At 35.0% G+C, this 12,033-nt stretch overlaps 1 protein-coding gene across 2 annotated transcripts in view; it reads left to right on the plus strand.

Annotated features, from left to right (window-relative positions):
• Window positions 1-10,939, plus strand: part of lifra (LIF receptor subunit alpha a) — a 31,977-nt gene extending 21,038 nt beyond the window's left edge. For both annotated transcript variants that reach the window (XM_039659267.2, XM_039659266.2), the window contains exons 13-18: window positions 189-290; window positions 3,325-3,474; window positions 4,167-4,304; window positions 4,493-4,589; window positions 4,887-4,953; window positions 6,909-10,939. In XM_039659267.2, coding sequence (XP_039515201.2) covers window positions 189-290; window positions 3,325-3,474; window positions 4,167-4,304; window positions 4,493-4,589; window positions 4,887-4,953; window positions 6,909-7,487 — 1,133 coding nt within the window. In that variant the 3' untranslated portion in view covers window positions 7,488-10,939. The remainder of the gene's footprint in view (window positions 1-188; window positions 291-3,324; window positions 3,475-4,166; window positions 4,305-4,492; window positions 4,590-4,886; window positions 4,954-6,908) is intronic.
• Window positions 10,940-12,033: the final 1,094 nt, after the last annotated feature.

Raw genomic sequence — 12,033 nt, forward strand, 5'->3', positions numbered from 1 at the left:
TTACATGCCAGTTGGTTTGATATTTTGTAATTTCTGATGCAATGGCATTCATTTTTAGGGTGTAAATTTCCACTTCCAGTACACTGTGGAAAATTTACTGGAATTATAACTTCTTCATGCTTTGTTTACATCACAACTGAATGTTTTTCCAAGCGCCTGGTTGATTGACGAGTCTCTGCTGATTTCAGACTCTCTGGAGGAAGGAGTGAGGTACACCGTATCTGTGTATGTTCTCTCAGCCGGCGCTGCTACGCTGCTGCAGAGATGGCAGGGATACTCGCAGGAAATGAGTAAGAGAGCCATTGCTTTTCACCGCTCATAGAGTGCTTTCACACATACAGCCTTTGCCCATGAATTCTACAACAGTTTTCCACTCAGAAGTCCTGTGTGACTTGTTGATAAAATGTTGGCAAATCATTTAACTGTTGCGCAGGCATGTGAATGGCAGCATTATGTAATTTATGTAGAAGGCAGACAGCCGGTGCTTGTGTGAATAGCGTATTCACGCCATTACTGGAAATGTTAATTCACCAATTTTATGGGAAGTTTGTGTGAATTGGCTTTACTGATCCAAAATTGGCATCTGGTCATTTTTTGGTTAACCGCTAGTTTAACCCTTGTGCTGCATTAGATTTGTAACACCGTTGAGTGCATTAAAGACCAAAAATGGCCACATATTAAACATTGCCTAAAATATTATATATTATTATTATTTTCCACTTTTACCAAGTTAAATCTTTTAACCAGCATCAGTCCTCATCATAACTACCAAAAATGTATTCAATTTCAGGATTTTAACCCTTTAATTACCAGTTTTGTTTGCGAAACCATCGATTTGTATAAGAGGAAAAAACACAAAAATTCAATTATTTTCAATAAACTAAATGCAAAGAGAAAACTTTAGATTTGGATTATCACAGTCCCACTTTGCAAAAAATCCCACTTAGCGCGTTAGAGACCAAAAATGGCCACCTATTAAACATTGCCTATTGCCTAAAATAAGGTGCATTTCCACCCATAGGGAATAAATATGTAGTGACGTCATCTGGTGGAATACACTATATAATGCAAATATAATGCTTTTGCTTCAAAATGAAAGGATGTTTGTGCAAAAATCATGTTTCATGTATTACTGACAGCCTCAGATTTAAACAATGTTTTAATGGGTTTCAATGGGCCATTTTTGGTCTTTATGGTGCTGAGTGTTACTATTTGATCTACACAGTGTGTGTTATAGATATTTTGCAAAATGGGATCACTTTTTTTACATGTATCCAAAAAGTCACAATTTTGCCAAATTTCATACCATTTGCATTAAAACAGCCAAAATGGTCAAAGAAATTAAACTGCAAAAGACCAAAAATGTCCCTAATGCAGCATAAGGGTTAAATAACCCATGCAATGGTTTGACAAGCACAGGTTTACCTTCAGGAAGGTGGGGCCCACCCCATTCTTTTCATATAGTTTATGATAGATCCTGGAAAAATCACTTTTAAGGTTGTATCATGCATTAAACTCAATGTATAAAGCAAATAAATTCCAACCACAATTGAGGTTTGGGGAATACTATATATCGCTTATCTGGAGGAATCCAGATATTTATAGCTTATACGGAAGGAACATGACATTTAAGAAAGACTTTTGTTGGACTCAAATAGACATCCTTGTGGATGCATGTATTTAAATTAGGGCTGTCAAACGATTAATTGTGATTAATCGCGTCCAAAATAAAAGTTTGTGTTTACATAATATATGTGGGTGCACTATGTTTAATTATTTTGTATATATATAAATACACACACATGCTTGTATATTTAAGAGAAAAATATTATTTATATATAAAATATTTGAAGAGTTCAGATGCAAAAGCCTCTAAGTGCCATTTGAAATTTTCTTCTAGAATGATAATTTTTATCAAGCTTGTATATTTAAGTTCAGTGATTTCACTTAAATGGCAATGATAATTACCTATTAATTGTTATTTAAGTGAAATTACTGAATTTAAATATACAAGTTTGATAAAAATCATCATTAAAGAAGAAAATTTCAAATGGCATTTAGAGGCTTTTGCATCTGAACTCTTCATTTATATTAGGGCTGGGCTATGATTAATCACGATTAATCGCATCCAAAATAAAAGTTTGTGTTTAAATAATATATGAAGAGTTCAGATGCAAAAGCCTCTAAATGCCATTTGAAATTTTCTTCTTTAATGATGATTTTTATCAAACTTGTATATTTAAGTTCAGTAATTTCACTTAAATGGCAATGATAATTACCTATTAATTGTTGTTTAAGTGAAATTACTGAACCTAAATATACAAGTTTGATAAAAATCATCATTAAAGATGAAAATTTCAAATGGCATTTAGAGGCTTTTGCATCTGAACTCTTCATATGTGTGTGTAGTGTGTATAATTATTTGTATATAAATACACACACATGCATGTATATATTTAAGAAAAATGTGTTATTAAATTCGATTCAAATATTTAAATATTTATACTTAATATGAATAATGTATAAATATATATAAAATATATACATGCAAATATTTCGTAAATATATACATGCATGTGTGTGTATTTATATATACAAAATAATTATACAAACTACACACACATATATTATGTAAACACAAACGTATATTTTGGGTGCGATTAATCGCGATTAATCGTTGCTCAGCCCTTATTTATATATAATATAAATTATATATAAATCTATATACATGAAAATATTTCTTAAATGTATAGAAGCATGTGTGTGTATTTATATATATATATATATATATATATATATATATATATATAAAATAATTATACACAGTGCACACACATATGTAAACACAAACTTTTATTTTGGATGCGATTAATCGCGATTAACCATTTGACAGCCCTAATTTAAATGTGTATTTGCAAGTCAAGTAAGCTTTCATTTCATTATCAAAGTCCTCTAAGCTTACAGATATGAATGAAGAGCCACAGAACTTTGATTTCATGTGGTCTTAAATGACTTAAACCACTCATGAAACTAATGATTTATGCATAATCTCACAGTCTAGAATTGCTTCGTTGTTGACTGTTTGTGTGTTAACATTTTATTTTAAAACTTTTTTTGCTTTCCTTGTACAGGAGTAGTGCTAACTATGGCAATTTACATTAATAACATAAATGATGGCACAATATACATGCTGTTACCATTCAAATAAACATAAGAATAAAGCATGTAATGTAGTTAACAGAGCCATTTGCTTAGGTGATAATTAAAAAAAAACAGACATTGTTGCTCACTTGTGTGATATCTTTTTGCTTCTCTCGTCTGTAGTTCCTGCAGAGTCAGTTGGTGAACTATCAGCCAATCAAACTGGCTCGGATGTGCTGTTGTCTTGGAAAGCCTCCGCGATGGAACACCAGCGAGGCTTCATTCGCGGATACACCATCTACCTGGCAAAAGCCGCACTTCTGGATCTCGTGGGTAAGCACTTTCACACATTTGTGAGTATAAAATCAGCTGATAAGAGCAGAAATGCTTTTATTAATGTATTATAGTGCAAGCAAAATGACGGTCCCACTTTATATTAAGTGGCTTTAAGTACTATGTACTTACATTGAAATTAATAATTTGATACAATGGACTTATTGTGTACATACATGTTTTTACATTGTACTTACATTTATAAAATTCCAGCATGTAATTACAGCAATAATTAATTTATGTAACTACATTTGTAATTACACAGTTGACCCTCCCCTCACACCTTAACCTACCCTTAAACCGACCCATACCACCACACCTGTCCCTAACCTTACCCGTATCACACCTCAATAGCAGCAAAAGTGTTTTATAATACAACAGGAACACAATAATACCATGTACTTATTGTTCAATGTAAGTACATAGTACTTAAAGCCACTTAATATAAAGTGGGACCAAAATGGGTCAAATTATATTATATTACATTACTTTACATTATCCAAAGCTCTGAACGAATTTGTAAAAATCACATTTTTTGCAAGTTTTTGCCATTCAAACTTGCTAAATCTAAATGGTAATGCACAAACTGTATTTGGACTGACAGTCTGGCTATAATGTATTAAAACAAAAATTACACATTTGTATCTTTTGTTATGTATTTTTATACTTGTCTCATGTGGTTGTGCTCCTAGCTAACATCTCTGACCCTGAGGTGCGCTCATACAGGGTGAAGGGTTTGCCTCTGAGCTCGTACAAGTTCATAGTGAAGGCCTACACTTCAGCTGGAGAGGACATGGGGTCGACTGTGGCCATTAAAATGGAGATGGACAGTAAGACGTTGTGATGCTCATTCAGAGATTGTGCCATTAATCTGTAGTCTTAATTGGCAGCATTTATTGGGATATTTTAACTGCTTATATAGAACAACTACTAAATTAAGATATTGCAGATAGATAACACGCATGATTATGTCCTTCTCCTAAACTTCCTAAACTTCTCCTTATCTCTGTTCATCCAGCAACCGACATGCTGCTTGTTGGTATTCTTGTGCCGTTGGCAGCCATGTTCTGCTGTATCATCCTCATCAGCATCTGCTGCTACAAGAAGAGAGAGTGGTACGACTTTATTCATGTGTTTTTCATTTCATAAATCCACTTAAATCATTTTGACGTACATTAATATTTGCTACAACAGACGGTGTTCGTTCAGTCTTACTGATCAATCGGTGTTACTTTGGTAATGTTAATATACTAATACAGTATATATGTATTTAGATTGCATGAATTGGTACATTGATTTGAATTTTAGTTGGTTTTAGTAATTTTTTGTGTGTTTTTAACGAAAACAACACTGATGTAAATCAATTATTAACGTGTTTTGTTAATGGTTGTGTGTTATTTATTTAATTCCAGGGTAAAGAAAGCTTTATATCCTGAAATTCCTGGACCTAAAGTGGCTGGAGACTGGCCGTCCACACAGGTAAAGCCGTTTTTAGTGCTGTTTGGCAGGAAACACAGACAGTGCAATCTGATGCAATCTCATTCTTAAATGTCAATGATTCAGCAGTGTCTATTAAACCTTTGGCAAAATCACACCAGAACATTCAAATCGAAAGGCTCATACACACCGGGACGAATATTCGCCAGCGTTTTTCAACACTTTTTTTTTTTTTGTGTTCACACCCAAGCGATTTTCTCCGACAATGAGCCTAGTCAACATGCAAATTCATTCCCTGACATTAGATGGCGCTTAATGTAATGATATCTTGCCTTGCATCTTCCTCGTCTTCCGCCAGTGTAGACGGTGGCGTATATCTTTTTCGCCGTTACGTATTTGTTCTCGGTAAGACTGTTTTGTGTTTGAGCGCCCCCAAGTTGTGTTTTACTGTAACTTTAGAAGCACCAGACACGTGAGCAAAAGCGCCAATTTCATTGGTCGGATAGTTTTTAATGCTGTGCGTCAAACCGAAAAAACAAACCTGAGGCGTGTTTTTTTATTATTATTATGCTTTTACGCATGGCGTTTTTTGCGTTGGTGTGCACGCTCACATTGGCGCCCTTTATTTTGTCACGGGGCATTAAACGTCGGCAAATATCGCACGCAAAATTCGTCCCTGTGTGAACAGGCCTTAAGGCTACGTATCTTAAGGCTACCTGTATCTGATCTTTTCATGACAGTCTGAACGACACAGATCCGATCTTTTCAAATGCGACCCAGGCCACTTGGGTATGTGGTCCAAATCCGATATGTATCCGATCTCTTGAAATGCGACTTCATTCTGAATGGCCAGGTCACCTAGATCCGACCCGCACATCATTGATATGCGACAAACGTCATAATTCTGTGTTGAAGTAGGCGGGAAAGAGAAGATAAACAAGAACTATGGCGGACGATGCTGAGACCAGTCAATGGAAGGGAAACAAGGTTTCTGACTTAATTAATATTTGGGGGGGGGGGGGGGGCTGATTCAGGCTAAACTCGAGGGGACTTATCGGAGATTACAAAAGGTCGCATTTAATTGGAAATGTGCACGGCCTTGCCAAAAAATGAAATATTTTCAAAAAATCTGAATTGAGCATTAAGCCCCTGCAGTGTGAACGCGGCCTATGTTTCACGGAGCCAGAGTGAAGCTATCATGTACAGTATAGGGATGAAACTGCTTTACAATCAATCATTGCAACCACACCGTTCTATGATTTCTGTGTTACAAATATTCATATTATCACAGAAGTACTGGGATAAAAGTTTATAGTTTGGATATAAACACTGATGTCTACCTACGGTAGCGATCAAAGTAGAGTAAATCACCTTTTGAAAGTTGCTTGACACTACAAATAACAATTGTATCAATTACACCAGTCTGACATTCAATCATTCATTCTTCAGAGATGCATTCACTTGTTTCATTATTGGAATAGTCAGTCTTTTTGAAGTATTTATGAGTGAGTCATTGAATCATTCAATCTAAATCGTTGATTAAACATTTTTTAATCACGATTCAAGATTCAAATAGCTTTATTGGCATGGTTAAAGAAATCTTTACATTGCCAAAGCATTCATAACACTATAGAATATAAATAAGTAAATAGTTATACAAATAAAAATAAATAAAAATAATCACTATTAATCACTATTGCTATTACTTTTAATAATAATAATACATTTTATTTATAGGCACCTTACATGACACTCAAGGACACCTTACAGACACAATAAAACAAATCAACAATAATCAAATACTCATTATTACAACCTTGGATAGGCCTACATAAAAAAAAATAATAATAATAATAATAATTAAAAAAAAACACACACACACAAACAACAGCAATTTCTGCTAATAACTTTGTTCTTTGAACATGAACATTACTTTTGCTAATAACTTTGTGCTATGAACATGAATGATTCCTGAAGTTGCTGTTGTGTGTGTTTAGGGTCCTCTGGATGTGAAGCCCTCTCCCCACAGCCTGGTCCACATTGTGGATGATCCAGAGTGGGATTTCGGTAAGAAGGGTCTGGTCCCGGTACCAGAGGAAGAGGAGGAGTTTGAGAACGACAACATCGAGGTAGACACCGACTCCGACGAACCGGCCCTCCTGAGATATTACAACCAGGTTGTCGGTGACGGCTCCCACAGTAACCAACTCTCAGACTCCTCTGGTTCCTCGACCGCCTCCGTGGGCTCCACGCATACTGAAGTCACCTACACCGGCATCCAGAGCCCGAGCTCTTCACAGGGTGTGTGTGCCGGCGGAGGTTACCGGCCTCAGATGCAGTCCGCCGCGGATCCAGACGAACCCGAAGGCGAGTTCCTTGAAGACGACGCCTTGAATACAGGCTATAAACCCCAGTGTTCCTGGCAGCTGGATTCTCCGGAGGCGGAAAACTTAAGTGGTTCGCTTGGCAGCCCTACATCGGTCACATCATCCCAGTTCCTTATCCCAGAATCCTCTGAGGAGAAACCACAGTCTTCCAGCACCTGGTTCCACAGTTTTCTCTCGGGAAAATCCTGAGAACGCACTACTTCACTTATGTTTTCACGTTAGTTTTGTGCCGTTCACCTTTACGGGGATGTTTTCAGTTCGTTTTAGACTTGGTGCCCTTACTGGAAATCGTTCACAATTATGTAATCAACATCACTACTGTTTCTCAATGACTTGTGCTATGGCCAGAGAGGTGAAGTACTACTGAAGAGCTGAAGGTGGCCGTATCTTCCGCTCGCTCGACGCAGGATGACGCTTAAATCAGTGTTCGTCCCTCTTTCTGCAGTGTTTTTGGAGTGGTCGCTGTAAATCTACACCCGCTTTATATTGTGCACAACATTTCACTGCGCTTTTTTATTCTGATTTTAACAGTTTTGTAGCAGTCAAATGTAGGAGGACCGGTAAAACATGTTGATTTGCATTTCAAAAGATCAAACCGATGCATTCTCGAAGGCTGCACCGTTTTCAGGTGATTTAAAATAGGAATTATGTAGCCTCAAGCTACTTTTTCTCCAGTCTCTCTCGATGTAAATGTAAACCGATATGTGTGCAGTAAATAAGCTGACAGAACAAAAGGAAAAGCAGAATGGGGAAACGTGAATCTTGGGTTTTGCTTTAACCTTTTATGACATTTCCCTGATTTAGGAACACCGTTGAAGTGTTCACATGATCTTACACTGCCGGCTTCATCGGTGTAAAATGAATGTAAACACACTCAGTGTTGCTTAATGATGCGGTGCAGCTAGTTAGTTTTTAATGTGTTTTTGTTAAGAGGTTGATGCTCAATCACGTAAATCCTCGGCTAGGGCTGCACAATTTTTGATTTTCAAAATATGAGTGCGATTTTTAAAATGAATTTTAATTTTAAAGAAAAAAAGATCCAGATTTGCTATGCTTGTTTGTAGGCCTTCACGATTTGGCCGAACATTTTGTAATTGTATAGCAATGTGACTAATAATAGTATTCATTTTATTGAAAATTAATGATAAATAATAATAATTATTATTATTACTACTAACTAAAACATTAAACAAAATAAGAAATATTACACTTGTAATATTTCACTCTAAAATAAAAACTAATTTTATAACTTTTTTAGTTTTACAGTACAACTGTAAAATTACAATACTAATAGTTATGGATGTCTTAATTTCTTTATTTTCAAACGTTAAACCAACAAGCTTTTATTTTGGCAGAAAACCACATGGTTTACTTTTGTTACCAAACAGCGTTTGCAATTTGATATTCGGTTTTATTTCGATTATTTTTTTTTTATTATTATTAATAGTCCAGCCTTATTCTCAAAAATATTTTTTTAAAGAAAAAAAAAAAATTTGGTCACATTTTACAATGTTTCATTTGTTAATATTAGTTAACATATTAACTAACAAGTACTAACAATGATCAATACACTTGATACTGTATTTATTCATGTTAGTTAATATAAATCCAGCTGTTCGTTGTTTGTTCACAATAGTTCACAACTAATTTTAACAAATACATCTCTTGATTTTATTAATGTATTAGTAAATGTTAAAATTAACAATAACAAAGATGAATAAATGCTATAGTATTGTTCATGTTAACTAATGAAACCTCATTGTAAAGTGATACTGAAAAATCTCAGCTATTAGTCTAATAAGATTGTAGGATATTGAACTCTTCTAATATAAGTTTTGTAGTCTAACCCTTGCTTTCCAAAAGTCAGTAACATTTGAAATTGGCATTATCCGTACAATATGTGAAGCCCCTTTTCAGTTTTATGAATATGCATACTTTTTAACCCAAAAGTCTTTAAATACGAGGCTCACTTCAACTCTCACACATGCATTGCACCTCCCAGTATAAACTCATCAAAGTGTCATCGTGTGTCTAGTTGTAGATGTGTCTGTCCAGGATGCACCCCTGTTTGTTTCCATATGACCACAGTGCCTCAGGAGCTTAGTCATATTATATCCAAAGAACTGCACCTTCTCTCAGAGCAGTTTCCCCATCATTAGGATGGGTTACCACAGGGTAAATCACTTCCACTGGCCTTACCGACATCAGAGAATCCAACATACAGTTCAGATATATGCGAGCTATGTGTTTAACGTTACTGTGAAGGCCTTTTCCTGAGCACTGTGTATATCGCTAGTCCTCCAAATCCTTATGCAGCAGTCAGAACAACAGATGCGTCACATCAGGACAACAAGACGCGAGTCTGAATGGTAAAAGTCGACAAGAAAACAAAGCGACTCTATTTACTTTCTTAATCTTTCTGCTGTTATGACTTTTTATTTCAATTTTAATAATGTGCTCCACCTCTAAAACAATACACTGTAAAAAAATATTGTTGGTTTAACTTAAAAAATGAAGTAGTAAAATTTTTAAGTTCATTGAAACGGAAAAATTTAGTTAATTCAACGACGGAGATTCATTTAATCATCAGAAAATCAAAATATTAAGTTATCTGAACTACATAAATTATTTAAGTTGATTTGACTAAAGAAAAAATGTGATTACAAATCATGAAAATACTTTTTTTACAGTGGGTTTAATTCATATCTGATTCTTTTCTTCCATTTTTCATCATCCAATCAGTCTAATAGATCAAATCAAGCCCCGCCTCACTCTTTTTTTTCTAGTTTCCGCAAGTAAAATGGGTTGCGATGCACTTTCTTGTCGAACTTCAGACATTAAACTCCTAATGTGACGTGATTGAAAGGGCATTAGATGAGCATTATTAGGAGCAAGATTATGAAATATTATGGGATAGGTCAGCATCTACTGTTGCTTAAGCTTTAAACACTACTGTGAAAGATTTTATTACGTTGGAATAATTCGTTACCAATATGTCATTTTTGCAGTTGTACGTAGAGATAAGCCTACTAATGTTTATTTTTTTATTTGCTTTTCTGAATGTGAAATGCACAAATGTCATTGTCTATGTAATGTTTTTTAACTGTTCAAGAATATGCATAAAGCCTTAGCTGGGGATTTTATAGCAGTAAAAATGGAAAATGAGCTATATATTCTGACAACATCATCTCAAAGGCTACACTACAGGGAGAATGTGAAACAAATCGGATATTTGTCTGATAATATCTATATTTGAGCATCTTCCGTATGCTATCAAGATGAGAGATCGATGGGATGTCCCTTCAAGCATGAGGCATTAATGTAAATAAGCTTTTCTCTTGAGCATGAAGATCATCAGATTGGAATATTGTACCAAGTTAATAATTACTAATTAATATTACAATAATGTTGTTGCCTTTGCATGCATGGCAGATTCCACATTCAGTGTTCAGAGAGGGGAAAGATAAACTTTGAACGAGGAATATGGAATGATTTCTTTAGAAACACTATATGAGTGTGTGTAAACACGTGTTAGAAAAAACAAAGATGTATCCAGGCGTTTGAGCTCTTTATACTCTGCTTATACACTAACAGAATATTGTACACTCTGTATTATAGACAATAAATCCACATAAACCACAGTTTTGCTTTGATCATTTTTGCCTTTGGACATGCATTGTGTGTAATATTAGCATTGAGAAATCTGTATACAAGAAACAAGTGCAGTAATATTTTTTTTTTTTTTTGTCAGTAAATCCCCTAGTGATGTTTGTCCGAGGCTCTGAACCCCTTTTGCCCCTACACTCTCAGAAAAAAGGTACAAAAGCTGTCATTGGGGTTGTACCTTTTCAAAAGGTACATTTTTGTCCATTTCAGGTGCTAATATGTACAATTTAGGTGCTAATATGTCAATTTTAGGTGTTAAAATGTACATTTTAGGTGCTACTATGTACCACTAAGGTACCAATAAGCAGCCTTTGGGTACAAAAGTGTACCTTTTGAAAAGGTGACAGCTTTTGTACCTTTTTTTTCTGAAAACACTGGACTCCAGTGTCTCCAGGGCCTGATCATCAGTATGTGCAGATTGCTTTTGTTTTCTCCAGACAGGATGGAGTGCTCGTAAATGCAGGAACGTTCAGAGGAACATCAGATGTAGGTCAGTTGTCCTCATTTTCACCTCTATAAACCCACCAAAAGTTTTAGCCTTCTCTTGTTTTATTGGTGCTCTGTCCTAATGCTTCAGTGACATGTTCCTTCGGGTCTGTTATATTAATCTCAGTCTTTTTTTCTGGGGTATGATGATGCACTTTCTCCATGACCAATAAAACACGCAAAATTTGATATTTCTCAGGTGATGGTAATATTTTGAAGTTTTAAAGATAAAGTTTATGGACGTTTCCTGTCAAATAGACGTTTTGAAGATGTCTTTAACGTGCATTCTAAATCATTACATCTTAAAGACAACTTCTAGACGTCTGTTTGACATCTGACAGGAAACATCCTATAGATGTATTGCAGATATGCATTTTCAAACCAGCAATAATAACAATATGGCAGAACAATTGAAAATACAGATACATTTTGAATTCATGTACATTAATAAATAACCAAATAAAATAATACAACTTTTGGAAATGCGTATTATTATTTGGAGCCAAAAGCTAAAGGATCGCAATTGAATTAAATAATAATTTTAAGAACAAATTGCTTTTCTTACAGATATTCAAAGATTTTT

The sequence above is a fragment of the Pimephales promelas genome, chromosome 4 (genome assembly GCF_988280905.1).
Source record: "Pimephales promelas chromosome 4, fPimPro1.hap1.1, whole genome shotgun sequence".
NCBI classification, from domain to species: Eukaryota; Metazoa; Chordata; class Actinopteri; order Cypriniformes; family Leuciscidae; genus Pimephales; species Pimephales promelas.